The following is a 22,695-nucleotide window of genomic DNA, read 5'->3' on the forward strand; positions in this document are numbered from 1 at the left end:
TGTTACCCTTTATCCTTTTTCCCCCTTTTTATCTTACCATTTTTTTCCCTTAGAAATTAATTTTAAATAATTGTATTTCTTAATTATAAAACTAATTTAATAAAAAAACCATCTAGATCATAATAATTAAGTTGTCAATATATAGAAAATTTTATTTTATTTTTGTCCTTCTCATCTTCGCTTTCTTGCCATGAAATATTAAAATAGAACAAATGCATCTTCTTAATTATATAATTATTAATTTATATAATTAATTTCTATAATCATTAATTTCAAGAATCCTTCTAGATCATATAGGTATTTTTTCAAAATTTTATTTATTTTAATTATTTATATATGTATATTTTAATTAATGGGTTAAAATGTCGAAATAATCTTTATATTTGTGATTTTAATCTCTTCAGTGTTTTTTTTGAAGAGTAACTTATTTTTGACATAAATACCCTTAATTATTTTAAATATTTACACGTATATTTTAAAAGAAATGATTATTTTTACAAGAAAAAATGAGGGTATTTTAGTCAAAATGTGATAAAAAAAAAGTCAGTTAGATTTTAAAATTAAGTTTTTAATGACCATTTTAATCAAATATCCAATTTTCTTATAATTTTACCACCTCACCTTCTTAATTAAATCATTAATTTTAGTAATATTTTTAAGATATAATTAAATTCTGAGTGTGAAATTGAGTGGCATGTTGTCTTCTTGGCCCATTTATTTAAGAGGGTATTTGATTTTAAAATTCGAAATTTTATTTCTTGACCTTTTTCTTGCCATCCAAACAGCCCTTCTAGTTACACAATTAATTCCATGTTCTTCAACCAACACAAGATTTTTAGGGCAAATTGAAGAAATCCGCCGCGTGGGTCCCACAAATCTACAGATTATCTGACGAAAATGCCCCCGATATGGTGACGTGGCAGCATAGAAGGCGGGTGTGCAGAGTCGAATTGTACACCGCCGGTGTACTGTTTCCACGGATATAAAGCCGGAGTTGATGTTGAGAACCGAACACCACAATCTCACTCTCACATTCTCTCATTTTTCTCTCCGGTTCTCTCTCTAGGGTTTAATTCATCGAGGAATCGATTTTTTTTTTTTTTTTTCCCCGGATGTTCCGACCGTTTCTCGAATGTTCTCATCAAAATTTTTCACTTTGCGGAGCCTGAAAAGGTATGATTTGTTGATGTGGTTCCGATTCTTAGAACTCTCTAATTTGAAGCTCTAAACACTCAATTTCTAGGGCTTCGAATCGGTTTCAGCTCTTACTATGATATCTGTGATGAACAACGAGTGCGAATTCGCTACAAAATCCGATGCGATTGAAGAGCCTCCCACAACTACTAGGGTTTCGGAGGATGCCGTTGATCGTTCCGGTAGAGGCACCGATGGTGAAGGTGTTGGTGGAGGAGGGAGCTGTATGAATTTCGGGGTTTCGGATAGAATTGGGGGTTCTCCCGAGCGCCGGTTGGGTGCTGTGGAGAGCGAGGGCAATGTTAGGGTTTCTGAGGATGAGGTTAGTGGTGGTGTTGAGTTTGAGAATGGGCGATCAGATGGGGTTAGAGCTTCTTTGGAGGATGATTCCGGGGGTGTAGATAGGGAAATTGAATCTAGGGTTTCTTCGGATAGTGGCTGTAGAAAAATAGTTGATCAGGAAATGCGAACTGAGGTTTCTGAAATTAAGGATGGAGAGGGGGCTCCGAGAGAGGGTGTGGATCAGTTTGATAGTCGAAGTGATAGGAAGGAGGGTGCGCTGCCCAGGGTTGATGCGCATGAGTTGGAGGGGGGCAGTGTTTCCCAATATGAGTCCTTGTTATCCAAGTTTGATGATTATGTTGCAAACGGAATGGGTGGGGCTTATGGCATGGGGACGTCAAGGGCGTCGAGCCATGCGCTTGAAGTGGGGGAAATGGTATGGGGAAAGGTGAAATCCCATCCATGGTGGCCCGGACATATTTTCAATGAAGCTCTTGCAGATCCCTTGGTGAGGCGAACAAAGAGGGAAGGTCATGTGTTGGTCGCATTCTTTGGAGATAGTAGTTATGGGTGGTTTCTTCCGGATGAGCTCGTCCCGTTTGATACAAATTTTGCAGAGAAATCGAGGCAGACTACTGCAAAAACGTTTTTGAAGGCAGTTGAAGAGGCAGTGGACGAGGTGGGTAGAAGGTGTGGCCTTCGGGTAGTCTGTCAATGTAGAAACCCATATACTTTCAGGCCAAAAAGGGTGCCAGGGTACTTTGAAGTTGATGTGCCTGATTATGAGACTGGAGGGATTTATTCAGCAGATCAAATCAGTAATGCACGAGAGAGTTTTCAGCCAGAAGATACACTTTCTTTTGTAAAGCAATTGGCATTGGCGCCCCGTGATAGTGATCAAAAAAACATCAGGTGGATCAAGAATAAAGCTACCGTTTATGCTTATCGGAGGGCAATTTATGAGGAGTACGATGAAACCTATGCTCAGGCATTCGGTGTGCAGACATCACGCCCTTCTCATGCGCAATTGAATGCAAACCGGCATCTCTATAAAGAGCCTCCTCGAGGTATAACCGATATGCCTCCCTTTTGTGTCCTTGATAATCTTTTTGTGCTGGTTTATGCTACATTTTGTGTTATTGAGATATATGTAATTTGTTTATAAGGATGCATGTACAACCTTATTAATTTGCTTTTAACCTCTTAGATTTTACTACATATAGTTATGCAGTAAGTTGGGGTAGAATTGCCAGTTTATATGATGTCTGAAATGTACATCGCATCTTGGGAACTGTTTTGTAGCTTTTATGGCTGCCTTGATGGGCTTCTGTTTGTGTTTTGTTGGGATTTTACTCTTATATGTAGCTTTTCCTGAGATTGTACCTCCATTAGGTGGTTTTAGTTAGTTTAATGTTAGGTAGATACTGAAGAAAATCAGTATGAATCATATGCAACAATGAGTTTATTTCTCAACAGAAATGTTGATTTGACTTCTGTACCATCGAGGGACTGACATTTTATGGCTAATGCCTTTGTCCTTTCTATTTGGTTAAGAAGATGTAGAAGTGGTTATTTGCTTAGCGTGAGTTGAGTTCTTCATGTAGAGACTGATTATGGGCCTTAAAAACAAAAATTCCTTAATTTCCAGTTGTAGGGTTGCATCAATTAATTTGTATTACCATGAGATGTGTGCTAGGGATCGAGGGTAGTAACATTTAGGATTCCTACTTGTGTTACTTTGAGATACGGGCACAACTGCATTAACATAAATTTTAAATTATGTTCCATTTTTGTGATATAGTGCTTAAGACTCCTAGTTGCATTATGCCCATTGTATACATCCTGTATACTTTGGAGCACTTTTTTTTGTGCTTATTTATAAAATTTTATCATTTGCGTATCAAAAAAGACTCCTAGTTGCATTACTTTGAGATGTAAGCATAATCATGTTAACAGGATTCTTTCTTTAATCTGCTTTGCTTTTTTCGTCAAAAGAAGAAATGTAAGTTTATGCTTTGTATTTTAATAATTACTGAATTATGGTTGAATAACCTTGATATCGTGCTTTTTTAAAACTCTCTGATCATTCCTGATAGCCATGGAATTACAGTTGATTCTTATTTTTTATCGTGCGTTTCTTTCCTCCCTCTCATTGGATGCTTAAGTTATTTAAAAAATAACTCCAAATTTTGAGTAAGGCTAATGCAAATGATTCCCAAATCTTGGATTCATCACTGTGATATGGTTATGTTTCTTGGAAAATTGCGTCCCCCCCCCTTCTTTCCTTTTTTTATTTTTTATTTATCAGAGCCATTTGGATGGAGATTCAGTGTTGTGAAGTTCTCAGTTCAATCCTTGAAAGATGTTCTTATTTGGTCCTCTTGCTTTGGTTTCAGTTTTGCTTTAGTGGTCTTTACATGGCTTTATTGATTCTATGAGGTCTCTGCCTATTATTAAAGAAAAAAAGGATTATATAGGGTCTCACTAGTGTGGCTTTGGTTCCCTTTCTTTTTTGGCCTTTTCATCCTTTGTATATCTCCTATCTCCTCGAGGTGTGCCTCTTCTTTTAATTTGTGCTTATTAATAAATGCCGCTTCTATTAATTGGTGCTTATTAATGGATTCCCTGTTTGGATAAACAAAGACCTTATAGAATATTGAATCAAATAAGCCTTTATTGACCTAGTATTCAAAAACCTTGTAAAAGAGCTATATAGGTGAGTTTTTAGAGCTAGTTTATTGGAAGAAATTTATGGATAGATTTTATGTTATTTGCCAATTCCTATTTGCATAAACATCATCAAATCGTGAGAGTACTTCACATCAGTTGATCCATGATGAGGATCTTTTTCCGAACAGCTCTGCCACAAAAACAAACAAAAATGTTTTAATTGAGAAACTGTCCTTTGAGGTTCTTCAAACTCAAAATTCTCTCAACTCTGATTTTTTGTTGATAAATGTGGACCAGGTAGCTCCCTACATCCTTCAATTCGTAATCATGAAGACTCCAGAAATCTTAGATTTCAATGTCTAGAACCATGCTCCAAATACCAATAATCAGCTATATGTGTTTCTATATTGACTGCCAAGGTCAAGGAAGTTGACCTTTGAGTCCACTTCAACGAAGTTTGCTGTTTCTGATAAGAAGAATATTAATTGCCAAGGTCAACAGAGGCAGGAACTGAACTTTTAGACCAACCTCTATGCCTATCCTAGATTTTGTTGATTTATTGGGTTCTTTTTGATGTGTGACTGTTATTTTTTGTCGATCTCTCCATCTATTTCTCTTTTTGACACCTTTGTGTACAACTGGTGTACTTTGGTGTGCGCTTAATAATTTTATTTTTGCCTGTCGAAAAAAATAAAAATAAAATTCAAACACCACCCCAGAACTTAGTTCATCTACCACTTCCCAAAGATAAACAACTCATTTTTAATATGCACATCCAGGAAGGGAAAATGAGTTTAGACCATTTTGATGTGCAAAATAAAATTTGACAATCCAAAAGCATTAAAGTCAACCTACCTTTACTTGATGAGTGATTTTATTTTTAATTTTAAATGATTTTCTTGTGAAATTTGGTGTCCAAACCCCTCTAATTTATTAAATTTTAGAATTCATTGGAAGAGTCCAAATGTGTAATCTGCGTTGAATTCATCAAATTCTCAATTTCTGTTCTGATATAATTTTGTGAATTTAAAGATTAAGATTTCATTTTCAATTTTAAGGCCAAAGACTTGATAATTTGGAATGTGCAAAATATTATATCTATTGCCAATTATTGCCCATCCAAAAAAATAAATTTATATCTATTACCAATAGGTTTTATAGAAAAAGCTTCAATCCATTGCTTCGGTCATAGAAGGATCCTTCTTAGAAAACATTATATGAAGGGTTATAAATAAAAAATATTGCTAATTAGGAGGATGTTGTTTTATGAAGGATCCTTCTTATAGATATAAAATATTGAGATAATTTATTTTGAGGTTAGAATGTGTAGATAATAAAATAACTTGATTTGGAGGTCGTAATGTGGTAGTATTGTATATTTTAGTGTGTTTATGTGAGGTTTTTGGGGGCAGCATTCTTTGAAATTATCCACTCTTGATGGGCATGGTAGAAAACTGCTCAGATTTTGTCTATCACGTCAGAGAATTTTTACTTCGTGAACTGTGAATGGAACGCTTTTTAAACTCAGTGACTGTGCCAAATATTCTTGACTCACTGGGCAACTATAAGAATAGTGTTAAGGATGGGGAAAGTCATGGAAGAAGTGATGATGTGGTAGCTCCTATACTTTCAGACATTTATATGAGTTGCATGGAAAATTTCTCAATGGCCTAATAGAGGGCATCATTATGACTGTTAATCTATCAAGTTTGAAAGTTTTTCCTTTTGTGAAAGAATGGTGGAAGCCATTTTCAGAAGTATGAGAAGAATTTGCCAACTTTGGGCACTTAGGGACGATACAATGGTCAGCATCAGGAAAACTATAGCATGCCTTATTATGCTGTTTGGTTTTGTTCTCAATGTCACTGGAAATAATCTTTGTAACGGTTAATTCGACCTTTGAATCAACTTATGATGATTTTGTTATGTTTTTTTCAGACTAATCATGGTTTTGTAGTGGTCTCTTTGAAGTGATTTAGCATTGGATACATTCATATGTTGCCTTATTTGCCATCTTTTCCTAATTTAGAGAAAGTGGAATGAGACCTTAGGAGTGTTTTAGGATGTGCAAGGGTATTTCATTTAGTTCCTTTTCATTTATTTTATTTTCTCATTCTTTTTCTTTAGCTTCAAAGAACTTAATGAAGAAACGAAATGTATGAGATTTCATTTGTCAGATGTATACTCTCTTGAGTTCCCAATGTTTCGTCTCCTTCCTATTAACAAATATTGTAGGCTCTATTAATTTGTATTCTTAGCGAAGCTTTTCTCATTCATTGGTAGGCCTCCTATTTTATGACAAATTTGATGCATTATTTCTTAGTACTTGAAAATTGCTGAGGCCCTTTTATGCTTTCCTACTTAATTATGTTGATGAGCATTGACTACATAAATCTCACATTTGTTGCCTCTTGTTTTACTAGTGAAAATTGTCAAGTCTCTATATGTTGCCTCAGTCTTATAAGTTAAGCTTGCGTAGTCCATGAAAATTTCTCTCATGTTACGGTTTTGTCACTTTCTTCAGCTCCATTGAGTGGTCCTCTGGTAATTGCGGAAGCTCTAGGCAGTCGAAAAGGCTCAACCAAGAATTTGAAAGGAAAGATGAAAAAGGAGCGTTATCTATTTAAGAGGAGAGAAGAGCCTGTTGACTTCAGACCCCATCAATTTAACAAGGGCCAGGCCAGTTCATCAAGTAGTCTGGGACAGACAAGTGCAACTATAAGCCCGGGTCAGGCAACTGCATCAATCAACCAAGGACAAGCTTCCTCCTCATCAACTTGTGAGGAGGGGCCATCTACATTTGCAACTGGAGATTATGTGTTTCAAAAGAGAGCTCCCTCTGCATCTTCTCAGGTGAATGCAACTAAGGTTGAATCCCCTGCTGATTTTGGTGTTACACACATGGATCAGGCTCTGGCCCACAGTACTCATGATAAGAAGGATGCTATTTGGGAATCAAAAGACACAATTGTGTCAGATGTAGCTGCTGGCCCTGCAAACATGGGTGGGTCAGACATGGTGAGGAGAGGGGTATTCTCAGAGGAAATAGATGTTGTACCTCCTCCTCTGCAACAAGACAGATATCAAGGTCAGATTGCTCGTAGTGAACTGCCATCTCCAGTTGATGCAAAGATTCCTGTTCAGAATACAAGGATAGGTACTGATGGCAAGGTGAAGAAGGCCAAGGCTCTGAAGCGGTCAATGGGGGATTTGGCCTCTGATAGTTCCAGCCAGGGGGAGAAAAAGAAGAAAAGGAAAAAGGAGTCTCTCATGGAAACAAGTGCTGGTCATCCTCTGAAGCCTATGCCCACTGGAAAAGGTGGATCAGCGGTGGCAAAATTAGCAGCACAACCTGTGCAGATAGGTTCAATGCCAAGGGATTCTCGATTTGACCATCAGACAAAAGAGGAAGGGACCAGTGCTTCCTTATCCAGTTCTGGAGCGACTATGGCAATGGATGGGTTGGATGATATTGAGCTCAAAGTTCCAGAATTACTGAGTGATTTGCGAGATCTTGCCCTTAATCCCTACCATGGTAGGGAGAGGAATAGGCCTCAAATTGTGATGAAATTCTTCTTGGCATTCCGTTCTCTCAAGTATGAGAAAAGCTTATCTCTATCTCCTCCAGCTGAGAATGAGCCTGTTGAAGGGAATGCCCCACAATCTTCCCCCAGTATTGGGGCTTCTGAGAACCTTCCGAGTGAGAATGTTAGGGTTTTGCCATCTGTAAAGCTACAAAAACCTCCAGTCCGGCCCAATGATCCATCAAAAACTGGTAGGAAACGTGCCCCCTCTGATCGTCAAGAAGGAAATGCTTTGAAGAAGTTGAAGAAAATCAACGATCTGAAATCACTGGCTGCAGAAAAGAAGGCCAGTCAGAAGACTCTGGAAACTCCACGAGGAGATGGAAAAGAAACAGTGGCTGCCCTAGCTCCCGCCCCACCTAAGCCAGTCAGACAGGAGCTCAAGCCAGTGAAGCAGGATCCTAAGGTGGTCAAACAGGATGCTAAACCATTCAAACTGGATCCTGCCAAGAAGACAGAGCCTTCAGCTAGGGTGGAAGAACCCACTATGCTGCTGATGAAATTCCCACCGAGAACATCTCTGCCATCTATTGCGGAGCTGAAGGCAAGATTTGTTCGATTTGGGCCATTGGACCACTCAAGCACCCGGGTTTTCTGGAAGTCGTTGACATGCCGAGTGGTGTTCCGATACAAGCATGATGCTGAAGCAGCGCATAGATATGCTGTTAAAAATAATTCATTATTTGGCAACGTGAGTGTAAAGTACACTCTGAGGGAATTGGAAGTAGTTGCACCGGAGCTTCCTGACTCTGGCAAGGGCAGAGGAGAAGACACCTCCAGTGAAACCCCACAGCCCAGGGATGCAGCAGCAGAACAAAGGGTGGCACCAACCTTTGTGCATGGCCAAGCACAGCAGCAGCAGCAACAGCAGCAGCCAGTGGTTCAGCTGAAGTCCTGTCTGAAGAAACCGTCAAGCGATGAAGGGGGCACAGGAAGTGGTGGTAGGGGGACATCACGTGTAAAATTCTTGTTGGGGACAGGGGAAGAAGGGCATAGGGGAGAGCAAACGATGGTTGCTAATAGAAACTTCAACAACCATGCTACTAGTATTGCTGATGCTGGTTCTACTTCTGTTGCAGCACTGGAATTTAATTCTAAAAACTTTCAAAAGGTCATTTCTCCACCTCCTTTTTATCCTCCTCCTCCCTCTCTACTGCCTCAATTTTCAAGACCCCCACATGATATTCATCACACAGAAGTAGGGATAAGACATGGTTACAACAACAATAACACCCTTACAGCTCCACCTCCTGCCAACAACGTTCCTACCCACCTGCCACCTTTTCCAAACACCACCGCTGCTGCCCCTCCTCCTGCCAACCCCGGCTTTAACCACAAGATGCTCAGCCTTATGAACAGGGCCGAGGATATAGTAACCAGAGTGAAGAACTACTATGGGTATATGCCTTACCACCCTTTATGAGAAACCCTGCACAGAACCCGGCCAAATGTTTTTTGAGTTACATGGACAAAGGAGTATTCGGTGCTTTTGGTATATATAGCATGATAAATAGCTGGAATGCAGACATCGAACCACAAAAAAAGCAAGTGCCATGGGCGGAGTCCGAGGTCCCATTGGGTGGCCTTAAGGACGGGATGAGAAGAGGCCAGGCGCGGCCTGGCGTGGCCAGTGAAAAAACAAAAAAATTCAATAAGTTAGGTTCAATATTTGTGTAGTTTACAGCAAAATGTACCAGACGTTTGTAGCTTTTTATTTCTTGAATTTTCTTGACCTTTTTGTGGGGTTGGGCCAAAGTTAACAGCCGTGCGCTGTGCCCTCCAAATTCTGCTTTAGATTTGATGCTTTTAGTCTTGAAATTTTGTTTAAATATTTGGTATGTTTGATTCTGCCCTCTCCAACTCCATTGCCTAATAAGGCCTAGTGCTGCACCAACTCAAACTATATAATTAAACTCGACTTGGTTTGTGTTGGTGTGAGGAGACTGGGCCATATCCCTTTTACTGCAACTACGTATGCAAGTCTATTGAATCTTACCCCCTTTCTTTGGACCCACTTTCCCCTCTCTCTCTCTCTCTCTCTCTCTCTCTCTCCTGTTTTTCCTGCCCTTTGAGCAATATCATAGGGGCATGTTTGGAACCCAAGAATGGGAAAATGGCAGGGTTAGAACCAAAAACCATAATCCATCGTTATCAGGATTTCGATTCCTCCTTTTTGTCATTCCTATTCGGGACACCAAATGCAAGTAAGCCTGAATTTTTATACCTAAGTGTATCACTTTTTTAGAACTTCCCTATTTAATACATTCAATCCTTCTCCCACCCTTCCTGCCCATGCCTTTGCTGCTACCTCCCCCCTCTTCCCTTCCATTTCCATATTTTCTTTATGTTTTATTTTTATTTTTATTTATTTTATTAGTTTTATCTCCATTATAGTTTATTTTATTTTACATTTATTATTTTTTTTAACTTCATAATTCTTAAAATTTGTGATTTTAATTTAAATTAATGAAAACATTATGATTTAAAATAAATTTCTAAAAACATTGTGTCCTCATATTTTGAATAAATTTTTTTATTTTAAAATAAGTTTTTGATTTAAAAATAAAATTTAAAATTTCTTTTTATTTGAAACTACATTGACTGCTGATCCCACGTGTAAACTTGAACTTGTTTTAGGTTTTTTTTTTTTTTGGTTAAATGGTGAAAGGACTCAAAATTGTAGCACGAATCTAACCTAAGGCATAATTGCTTTCAAAACATTCCAAAGTAAAATTCTTCAACTTTTTCCTTGAATCTCGAAAGTCATTACTAGTAGCCAAAAAGTACTAAAAGTGATAAGCGGCTCATTTGCAGGAATTTTGATTAAAAATTAATTAATACTTAAATATTAAAATAAGAATTCAACATAAGCTATTAAATATAGGGTTAATTTCATTCACCTCATTGGTTTCTTTGATTTTGAAACATTAAGGCTATATTTGGTTCCGTTCCGGAAAGGAATAGGGAAAGAAAAAAATGCTAAGAAAATGGTTTTTTCATATTTGGTTTCACCATAAAGTTTTTTTTTTTTTTTTAAATTAAATATAATAAAAATTAGTTGAAAATTTATATGTTTTAAAATTATTTAATCTTTATATAATAGAGGAAACTAAGTGAAATGAGTTTAAAAAAACATATAAAAATAATTTATTAATTTTGAATCTAATTTTTTTTTTCCTTCCACTTTTTTTCTCTTTTTTTTTTTTTTCTTCACATTTTTCCTTGAATTTTCCAAGAGGCAAACATAGCTTAAATGGAGGTAAGGATGATTCTTTAGTAAAGTGTTGAAATCAAATCCTCAAACCATAGTATCTGCACAAAGACAAACCAACTAAAACCAAAAATAATAAAAATAAAAATAAAAATAAATTAGAAATCCATGCCATCGTCAAACCCAGCATCATAACCAGCATCATAGCCGGCTACATCTCCCATCATATCTCCGATCAAAAGCCCACCCAAAAGCCCAGCACCCAGCCCCAGCCCAAGCTTGTTCTTCTTCTTCTGCGGCTGCTGGACCTGTTGTGGACATCCATACCCATACCCATATCCCATTTGAGGCGGATGCCCATAAACGCCGCCCTGTGGATACCCTGAAGATGGCGGATATGGGTACGCCCCCGCATGATGTGGGTAGGCTCCAGCTGACGGTGGGTACGCCCCTCGTGGTGGGTATCCTCCAGCTGGTGGATACGCATAAGCAGAGCTCGACCCAGCCCCGGGCGCCACCGCCGGATACGCCATTACCGGATCGTCCGCCTTCCTTGCCGCCGGCGCAGGAGCGGAGAACTTCTCACCGAACTTATACGAAAAACTCAACGTCCCTTGCGCCTTCCCGGATTGCCTCCTCACCTGAAAGCTGACAACCCGGTCTACCTTATCGTCGCTGGCGTTGTCGAGAAGCTCCTTCAGCGGCACGTAAACCTCGCCAATATCCCTGTCGCCGAGAGCCCGGTTGGACCGGAGCGTAAAGTTGAGGCCGATGCGGTTCTGGTGGGCCAAAGCATCATCAACCGTGAACTTCATGGAAAAATTCCACTTGGGGCTGGTGCCACCGTCCTTGTCCACCGGCGTCTTTTGGACCGTCCTGGGGTCGCCGGAGATGGTCACCACCACGTAGACATCCATCTTCGAGAAAAGATTGACATCTTTCAAATCTTTAGCTTCCAATACCTTAATATCCAGAGCACGATACTCCATATGAATTACAGAAGAGTAGCGAGAAGAAGACAGAAGACAGAAAAAATTCGAGATTTGAGACTGAAGTTATGAAATGCAAATGAAGTGATGGAGAAATATATATATATATATATATATATATATATATATGGAGCGAAGGCAACATCGAAAAGGAAAAGAGAGAAGGTTCTTGAAACCGACTCAGAATTTTCAGGAGGCGCGTGGAGAATGAGGACCGTCATTCATGGGAGTTTCCCTCCTTACGTCGATGGAAGCGCGTTTGCTGTCGTTATAGGGAAGAATATCTTTTATTATGCCCTGTTTGGAGATCTACGCTAAGGAAAGGTGTGATAATTACGAACACCGCGTTTGGTTGTTGGATTAGATTAGGTAATTAGTTAATTAGAAGTGGCATATTTATCATCTTTTTAAACCTATTTATGCCTTTTTATCGTTATTTTAATTTAAAAATAAAAGAAAAAAACCACTTTACCTGGATTGGACTAGCATACCCTCTTCGTCTTTATTTTTAAAAATGAAAAATAAATTAAATTCTATTTTTATTTTTTAGATTTTTTTTATTAAAAGGAAAAAATTAAGAAAAAAATTAGGTTGTCAAAACATTTTTATCCCTAAAATTAGGGGTGTAAGTAAAACCGAAAAAACCAACAAATCAATCCAAGCCAACCAAAATCTATCTTGGTTTGATTTTAAAAAATAAAAAAAATGTCAAACTAAATGGATATTCTAAAACTTATATATAATTGTTTGATATTTGATATAAAAAATTTATATTGTCATCAAAATTAATTCTAAATGCATTTAATATTATTTATAACATCAAATCAAAGTTGGTTTCAATTAATTTTAAAAATAAATTAGATTTAAGGCCTAATATAAACTCAAATTAATAGGATTTGAACTCAAAATAAGTAAAAATCTACAATTAGGTTTAAGACTAAAAAAAGTTACTAAATTAAGTCAAAACATAGCTAAATTGACCTAAAAGGCTTGGTTTGGTTTTTTCACTCCAAATTTGATCGGTTATTATCATATATAAAACCACTATATTGATTTAGTTCATTTTTTATCAAAAAACCACATCGACCTTATTTATACCTATACTTAAAACATTAATTTTCTTATTTTGAAAAAAATAAATTTTTTATTTATAAAATAAGACATTTTAAAACCATTTTAATCAAATATTCCAAAAATTAAAGGGATAATTTCATTTACCTCACTTAAAGTTTTGATTAAATACACTTAGTATAGTAGGTTTGAAATTTCATGAAAAAATCTCCCTTATTTTTAATGAGAGGGAAGATAAGTAAAAATAAGAAATGAAAAAAATTAGGGAAGTTATTTGATGAAATTTCAAACCAAAGGGAATTAGAAATATTTAATTTAAATATCGGGGAAAGGTAAATAAAATTAACTAAAAATCAAATGGTTACGGGAGTGTTAGAATATGATAGATTCTTCTTCTTCTCCTTTCCGTTTTTTTTTTTGGTTTCATAAAGGGTTATGGAATCTGATTTTGGGTGTGATATAAACACTTTCTTTAGAAAATATTCCTAGCACTTTATTCTTTGTTAATATAGATTGCTTTCACATTTGTACCCACCAATTTTTGGACATTCTTTATTGTTACTTTTGAACAGATTTGCAACATCATATACTCAAGTAAGTCAAATATTGACCTATTGAGGATGGGGTATATTTTTGTAGATTGATGTTGTGATATTTTCCCTTTTTGTTCCATTACTTAAATATTATTTATTAATATATAGTGCTCAAATTATAAATATATTTAACATAAATTAATAACTTGGATTAATGATTTTTTTTAATTAATTATGATAATTTAATATTCTTAGGTTATGTTTGTTTCTCTGAAAATTTTAAGGAAAATGTAAGAGAATGAAAATGGAGAAAAAAAAAAAGAAGGAAAGAAAAGGTAAAGGAAAATAAAAAATAAATTTAAAATTAATAAATTATTTTTATATATTATTTTAAACTCATTTTAATTTCTAACTAATTTTAATTATATTTGATTTTCTTTTATATTTTTCATAAAATAACTAAATATGAGAAAGTCCTTAGGTTATGTTTGGTTTGGAGAAAGTAGTAAGGAAAGAAAAAAATGTTAAGGAAAATTATTTTCTTATGTTTGGTTGTTTAATAAAAATACCAACAAAAATAAAATATAATTAAAATTAATTAGGAATTTTTTACTTCAAACTTTTTATTTATTTATTTTTTATTTTCTTTTATTTTTAATTTTTATTTTATTTCCCTCAAATTTTCCAAGAACTAAATATAACTTTAATATTTTTGTTATTTCCTTAGTATTTCCAAGAACCAAACATTGTTGGAAAGTACTAAGGAAATTAAAAAAAATGTTAAAAAAAGTGTTTTTTTCATAATGGTTTTAACATGAAAAATACAAAAGAAAGTTAAATATAATTAAAATTAGTAAGAAATTTATATATCTTTAAATTATTTAATATTTATATAAAAGAATTAAATAAGTAAAATGAGTTTGAAGTAATATATTTATTGATTTTAAATCTATTTTTTTTTCCTCTTTTATTTTTTTTATATTTTCTCTCAAACTTTCCAGAAACCAAACATAACTTAAACTTTAAAAATGCCAATAATTCTTCCATCTTAATGATTCTCGAAGGAATGAGCAAGCTCGATGGTTTGAAGAGTGGTTATTATAAAATTCTAATTGCATATGGATTCAACTTTATTTTAGAAAATTATTAATGTATGTAATAAATGAGTCATATATCATACCATACAAATTTTTTTATATAATATATTATCTTATAAATTTATCGAATTATTAATTTAGCATGTTGATCTCAATAGAACCGACATTTATTGAATATTACTTTAGTATTATAAATATACTATTAATAAAATAATTAAAAAGTGAGTTGACTCGTCCAACAATGAAAGGGTGTACTTTTCTTTTCCACTTTCACTTGCTTTTTATTCATGTGGTTCTTTTTCTCAACTTTGCATAAGTTCCCATACTCTTTTCATTTTTTTAAAGGTCACTCTTCCATTAGTTTAATACAAGTGAAAGCATTAATCAAATAAATTTCAGATACCATTTCTTTTTTCCACTAATAACATCATGAATTTGGTAATATTTATGATTTTATTCAGATAGCATTTGATCGAACCAAGATAAGATAAGATAGGGATACTAAAATATCATATCTCAAATAAAAAATACATATTTTAGGATATTATTTCTTAGAAAATATATATTCTTGAATATTATATATCATGTAACAAGAAATGCATATCGTAAAATATTATTTCCAAAAAAGTATGATATCATTAGATATCGTCTCGAAAGGGACATGATTTCTTTAGGTAGTTTATCCAATGTGATACTTATAATTAGTTTGTAAAATGAATAAAAAAAGGAAATGGAATGGTATATTATTTTTCAATATTTAAAATAAAAATTATATTTTATTTTAATATTATCTATTTAAAAAAAATATGAAATTTCTCTTACCTTTAACAATATTTATGATTAAACTATTTAAATTTTATATATAATTTATATATATCGCATGTAGAAGTGATATAAAAAAGGTGATGAATAAGTTGTTAATTTAAAATTTATTTTAAGTCATCAAATTAACATATTTATCCTCATTAGTTATATTTAATATTATTATAATTAATTTTAATTAATATTATATATTAAATATTCATACTTAAAGTATTATAAATATATAAGATAACCTTAAAATATTTTCTATAAAAAAAAGTCATAGATATTGAGTTGTAGTTGTTAAATATACCCTCATTAGATATAGATAAATAAGACAAAAAAAATTTGAAATTAAGAATAAGTTAATTATTCTAATTTAATATTTAAAATCATTTTTAATTACAAGTTATAATATTACGTTATTTTACCAAATATGTTTAATCTAATTAATAACTTAAATTTAAGTTATTAAATCACTTTAAATCATTAAATTAATTTATCAAACATATAAATGCAATGCAAAGTGAATTAAGTTTTAACTAAAAAAAATTTACTCAAACTCAAGCCTATCATGAAAATTAATTCTCAAGCTCATTAAAAATAGGAGTTGAGTTGAAATTGGATGATACGTCGTATAAAATTTCTTCAAAAATTGAGTTGGTGGACACCTTAAACTTATCCTTGTGTATATACCATGGGTTATGGAAAATTTGAGAAAAAAATATGAGAGAAAAAAAATAAAGAGGAAAAGTGAATGAAGAATAAAGTGAAGAAAATAAAATATGGATCAATAAATTATACACTCACACACACACACATATATATATATATATATATATATATATATATATATATTTATGTTATTTCAAACTTATTGTACTTATTATAACATTTTATATCAAGACTAAATAATTTAAAAATACATATATTAATACTTAATTTTAATTATATTTAGTTTTTTTTTTGTATTTTTTATAATAAAATCAAATATGAAAAAAAATCATTTTTCTTAGTATGTTTTTCTTCTATTTTTGGGAACCAAACATGTCTCCCATGAACTTCTTTTATTTGGAACATTTTTCATAGAGTAGGTAAAATAAGAAACTACCTTTAGTCACATAAGAAAAAAAATTATCTTAAAAAAAAATAATTATAAGAGAAAATTTAATTTTTAGCAAGAAAGCCCACCCTCAAATTAATATTTTTATAACATTTACAACTTGGTAGAAAAATAATACCAAGCTAAGAAAACACAACAAAAATATTTATTTTTAATTTTTTTACTTAAAAATATTAAAAAATAAGGAAAATTAGTGAAAATAGATTAAATATTTTTAAAAGTTGGCTTTCATTAGGGAAAAATAGTTGCAACATGAATTCATGGATAATACAACAATCTTTATGATATGAAACAATAATTTTGTAGAAATTAATAATAATAAATATAAAAAAACATAAGAAAAAAATTTGACTAATAACATTTGGGTGTATGAGAGCCAAAAATGGTGAAAGTGAAATACCATTACTTTTAATGTTATTTTACTTATTCTGCGAATCGGAGGGAGAGCATCCCCCTTTTGGACCCAAGGTGCCCCAAGCGGGCCAATCACAAAAAGAAAAAAATGAAAAAAAAAAGGTAAATCCTTGAAAAGGTTTGACTTGAAAAGTGTTGTCGGAGGCAAATTATATAGAATCAATTTTAAAAACATTATTATATGGTGTGTACATATGATGTGAATAATATGATGTTAAAAAGCATTAGAGAATAAGGCCAAATACACATAATGGAATGTGGACCCATTCTAGTGGTCTTCATTGGGATTTGGATAATTAGATAAGTTTTTGAGTTTTGATAAAGAAAAATAGATTTTTATGTTCATTTCATTAAAAATAGGAACAAAAATAAACAATCATTTTAAGGAAAAAAAATACTTCCATTTGAATTTAAATGTTAGATTAATAAGATATTAGTTGTCAACTTATTATATTTCAATTGAAGATCAATATGGATTTAAGGTGGTCTAGACCCATTGAACCTATTCAAAACATATGTTGGGTATGATATTATAAATATTTTTATTTCTTTTTTAAATTCAAAATTGTTAATCTTATTCTCCCAATACAATTTTATAATTAGAAAAACTTGAAATAAATCCTTAAAAAAAATAAATATCCATTGATCTTCACATGTGGATGCATTAATTTAAAAATAAAAAATAAAATATTCTTTTTACTTTAGTTTCACGAGTGTAAAACTCATGGGCATCTCATTCTAGTCTTGTACTAGAATATTAGAATTCTTTAAAAAAAAAAACTTGAAATTGTAAACCCATTTATTATGGATAGTATCTTGATATTTGGGGGTGACCCGTGCCACGAACCCATATAAGAAGGTTTAGAGAGTTTTTTCAAGGCATTGAACTCGTTAAGTTATTGTGAGAGTCTTTCCGAAGAATGTCTTATATTTCGAAAAAAACAAGTTGGAAAGTTAACCCTCTTATGTGTTTTGTGACTTTCTTGTTAAAATCCCTTGTTGCCTTTTGAGAAGTTTGGCTTAAAGTGCTTCTAAGCACCTACACAACCTCAAGAAAAACTTGTGGGAAATTTCATGGGTGTGAATATCTTCCAACAATTGAAAAATGCTAAAATTATGATACATTTTTTATCCATTTATGTAACATTAAATATAACACGACCTAACATAACAATAAGAGGTCTTTGAGCTGTTCGATATTGGTCTAGTTTTATTATTATCACCTTGTAATACCCAAGAAGTTTACTAAGAACCTCTCAATTTTAGTGATTGAGATTCATTGTTTTCCATCACATATAACAATATAACTAAAAACAATTTTTAATAAGAATTCATTTGGTGGTGATTTTATAAAACACTTTTAGCCTAAAAATATTTATGAAGAAAAGTGAGTTTTTTCAACTACAAATTTTTAACATTACTATTGTTAACCATAAAAAATCATTAATGAATTAAGGAAAGACAAATACAATATAAGAAGGGAAAATTAAATTAGAAAGACAATTAATATAATTGAAAACTAAAGATGTTTTAGATTTTTTTAGTAATTTTAAATTATTTTATTATTTTATTTTCAATATATTTTTATTTTTAGTTATGGTGTAAATGAATGGAGTTGATATATAAAGGAAGACATGGGTTTATAATATATATATATATATATATATTATAAACGTCAAATTATTAAATATCATTTGAGGATCAAGGACTTTTTTCCATTTAAGATGATCCACCTAAATTGTATACCTCATAATGATTTGCAATATTCTATATAATTGTAAAATTTATGGTAAATACATGCATATGTGGATGTGAAAATCCAAAGTCCTATCTTATCTTATAAATCCAAATATGTCATATATTATCTAAAACAAGATATGATAAGTATATGAAATGGACTACAAAAATAGCATGTCAACCTCTTTCTTTCTCATAACCAAATCTTCATTCAAACTTTTCATTGTGGTCTTGTTCCAGTGTAAACTAAAATTCTATCTCCTACTTTGCTAATTTGGTTGGTGAGTTTTTCTTTCTACTTTGATTGTGTTGATTGTGTATTATTATAGGGAAGGGTGCAATTATTTTGTTTGTAAAAGTACGTGTGATTGCTTATATAATTCTTCTATGAATTTGTATTCATAATTAAGATCTCATATTATTATTTAATTTTGTAAACTAAGTAATTTGGACTCTGTTTAGAAAATGTTTTTGAAAATAGTTTTGAAAAATAATTTTTAAAAATAATTTTTTAATATTGTTGTCCATTGTTTTGTAAAACAAAAAGAATTTGAAATATTCTTAATCTTTTTTCAAAAAATAACTTTTATTTATTGTACTTTATTTTTAATGAAAAAAAGATATTTTCAAAAAATATTTTTTAATTTTATTACTTATTTTTGTTTAGGACTGTGTTAAAAAATAAATAACATGAAAAATAATTAAAAATAAAGTACCAATATAAAATTATTTTTAAAACATATTTAAAACCATTAAAAACAAATTAAAAATATTTAGGTTCTTAAATAAACTTTTATTTTACAAAATATTAGAGAATAATTTTCAAAAAGTATTTTTGATAACCGGTTTTTAAAACATTACCAATGGACTCTTATCAATGTAGTGAGCAGTTATACATAAAAAACCAGTGTGAGTTAAAGATGTCCAAATATCAGATATTAAACAAATATTTCTTTCAAAATTTGCAAAAAAAAAAAATTTAATTTCTTTTTGTGTATAAATTTTTTTCATAATATATCTTTTAATTGTATTTACAGACTAACCTTTAAATTGAGGATTAATACCTCGTTGAATTGTTCCTGCAAAATCATGAGTTTCCATCATGTTGAAAGGTTGTTCTGCTCTTATTATATAATCAATTATTTCTTCACGACAGTTAGATTCATCATAAGAAAATGTTTTTAAATTTCCACTTTCATTTTTACCTAATTGCATATAATTTTTAATATTTACATTATTTTTAGTTTTACAATTTTCATGATGTCTTTTTAAATGACTTGTGCCTGCATTTGAGCCACCAGTAAGAAATTTATTACAAATTTTACATTTTGCTTTTATTTCTTTTTTATTATTTTCTAAAATTATTTCTATTCTATCAAAAAAATTCCATATATTTGAAGTAAATTTTTTGTTTGATGATATTTCATCACATGGACTAGATGAAGAAGCACTTGTCATATTATAATTATTGATAAAATATTATGCCAAAAATAATAAAGTAATAAATATAAAAAAAAATGTAACAAAAAAATAAAGTAGTAGGGGTGAAGTATGTTACTCAATTAGAAAACCGATGCAGAAATTCCTAGCAAATTTGAACTCTTGGAGCCACCAATGCTTGTTTTGCACCACCAACAATATTGTATAATTTGAGGGAAAAATAAAAGAATTTGAAATATTGTAGAATGTGAAAGAAATAGAGAGAATTTGATGAAAAAATGAAAAGGAAGAAATTGTATTTATAGGAAGGTTAAAAAAAAAAAATCAAAATAATTGGCCATGTGACCGTTGGAGGCTTAGCTCCAACGGTCACATGGGCTGGAGCTAGGCTCCAACGGTCAACCTTTAATTTTTTTTTAAAAAATAATATACTTTATTTTTATATAGATATAACTAACTCAATTAATAAACATAAAAAGAATGTAGTTTAGTTGGTTAGACCCTTAAGGTTTAAGCATGAGGGGAGGGGTTCGAATCCCCCCCTCTCTCTTCCATTGGTTTCATTTTGGCTTAAATAAAAAAGCCCGCCGGCCCGGCCCGCCCGTTGGAGACCCCTGTGTGAAGATCATCATTTAATGGGTGGAATGTGATGAAGGGATCATCATTTAATGGGTGGAATGTGATGAAGGGATCGAGTAGGAACGACGGTAGGAGGAACCTTGAACAGAAGAATTGACCGCATTCTCCTTCTCTCCATCTCTTAATCGTGAAGCCAATGCATGGCTTGGAAATACTGAGTGATTTGCAGGCTCTTTCTTTGTCTAGGAAGATCCCCCAAACATGGTCTTAGTAGGACAAGAAGACTCTTCATATCCTGCGTACTATGTGCTAATCAAAAATCTTATTTTACAATTAATCCACCTCATGATTTAAAATAAATTCCGCAAAGGCAAACAATTAAATAAAATAAAATAAATAAAACATGTACTTTCTTAAAAATTATATTATCTATTAATTACTCTATTATTGTAATTATTATTGTGAAGTAAGATATTGGCAACCATCATCAAAAGTGTAGATTAGGAAAAAAAAAAAATACATACATATATATATATATATATTTCAGTAGCGGAGTCAAACCAAATGTCACAATATGCTCCAAATGACTACCTTGCTTGGCCTTATATAGGCTCATTTAGTAACATCAAGCGAGTTGAGTTGTCTAAATGTTGGACAAATCCTAAGTCCAAACCCTTAACCTTTTGTTTAAGGAGAAAATATGTTTTCCACTACACTATATATCATTGTTTCTTCTTATTTTTGCCCCTTGAAATAATTCTTTTATTTATGTCCCTTATAGAGCACATTCCTAACTTAGATCATGCTAGTAATTTAATAATAATTTTTAAAAAAAAAGAATATATATATATATATAATCAAATAATTAACAAACAAGGGGAAGAAAAACTTACCAATCAAATTAATAAACTAGGGAATGGGAGAAGACTTTTTAGTCTACATTGAAATGAGATTATGATATAGAATTTGAGAAATATTTGGTTATGAGAAAGAAAGTGAAATGTTATTTTATAGCCCATGGAAAGTATGTAATATTAAATGCATATTAAAATCCTATAAATATATGTCCAAATAATTTGTGATACGATTGGGTTTATAAGATAGGATAAGATAAGGTTTATAAATCAATATTTACACATTTTTCGTTTCATACAAAAATATTTTCCATAAATTATACTTTGGATGAAATAGTACAAATAATTATTGAGAGTATATGATTTATTACAAGATTGGATGAGGATAAGATAAAGTTTTTTAATTTGAAATTCAAAATGTGAAATATTGCATCGATATAGAACATAAGCACGTCCACAAAAATATACAATATGATAAGAATTGAGATTAGTTTGATAATGAGATAGAATAAATTACCACCCTTTTTATATCACTTCTATATATTAACTTTAAGTTAAAATATAGGATATAGATATTCCATATATCATAAATTAATTTTTTTTAATCAAAATTTAAATTTTTTTATATTACTTATTTAAAAAAATAAAAAATAATTTAAAATTTTAGTTTGTGAATATAAAGAAGAATTAAAAAAATTATAAAATATGTTGTAAATTAATGCTACTGTATTTACTATTTAATACATAAAAATTCTTTTTATATGCTGAATAATATAATATAAAAAATTATATCTAAATTTTAAATATTTTAATCATGAATATTATCAAAATATAAACAAATTTTCATATTTTTCAATAAAAAATATTCAAATGTAATTGTGGACCCCGTATTTCAGCTCAATGCGCTTCCACTCAATGATGAGCTCGATTTTTATTTGAAAAATGATTTTATTTTTAAGAAAATGACTTGGAGTTGCCACTTATTTTTGTTTTATTTTTAAAGGGTAAACAAAATAAGAAAGAAAACCCTAAGTGTGACTCTATATTTCGAAAAATGTGGTCTGTGAAAAATCTAATCAAGGCTCGGGGGTCAGGTTACTTATTGGGAAGGTACGG

At 31.7% G+C, this 22,695-nt stretch overlaps 2 protein-coding genes across 2 annotated transcripts; one reads left to right on the forward strand and one right to left on the reverse strand.

Moving 5' to 3' along the window:
- The first annotated feature begins 965 nt into the window (after positions 1–965).
- LOC117930130 lies at positions 966–9,648 on the forward strand. Its single transcript, XM_034850602.1, has 3 exons — positions 966–1,173; positions 1,244–2,543; positions 6,671–9,648. Exons 2-3 carry the CDS (start codon positions 1,271–1,273, stop codon positions 9,151–9,153), a joined length of 3,756 nt encoding a protein of 1,251 aa, XP_034706493.1. The 5' UTR covers positions 966–1,173; positions 1,244–1,270; the 3' UTR covers positions 9,154–9,648.
- A 1,331-nt stretch (positions 9,649–10,979) lies between these two features.
- Positions 10,980–12,008, reverse strand: LOC117930861 (protein SRC2). The gene has a single exon (XM_034851621.1). It carries the CDS (start codon positions 11,928–11,930, stop codon positions 11,100–11,102), a length of 831 nt encoding a protein of 276 aa, XP_034707512.1. The 5' UTR covers positions 11,931–12,008; the 3' UTR covers positions 10,980–11,099.
- Positions 12,009–22,695: the final 10,687 nt, after the last annotated feature.

Source organism: Vitis riparia, chromosome 14, assembly GCF_004353265.1.
Source record: "Vitis riparia cultivar Riparia Gloire de Montpellier isolate 1030 chromosome 14, EGFV_Vit.rip_1.0, whole genome shotgun sequence".
Lineage (NCBI taxonomy): Eukaryota > Viridiplantae > Streptophyta > Magnoliopsida > Vitales > Vitaceae > Vitis > Vitis riparia.

What these genes read in the sequence shown, in the direction of transcription:
- LOC117930130 (XM_034850602.1), top strand. Translation starts at nt 1,271, where the DNA reads ATGATATCTGTGATGAACAACGAGTGCGAATTCGCTACAAAATCCGAT. An exon ending in CTATAAAGAGCCTCCTCGAG is followed by an intron (nt 2,544 to 6,670) that starts GTATAACCGATA and finishes CACTTTCTTCAG; the next exon opens with CTCCATTGAGTGGTCCTCTG.
- LOC117930861 (XM_034851621.1), bottom strand. Translation starts at nt 11,930, where the DNA reads ATGGAGTATCGTGCTCTGGATATTAAGGTATTGGAAGCTAAAGATTTG.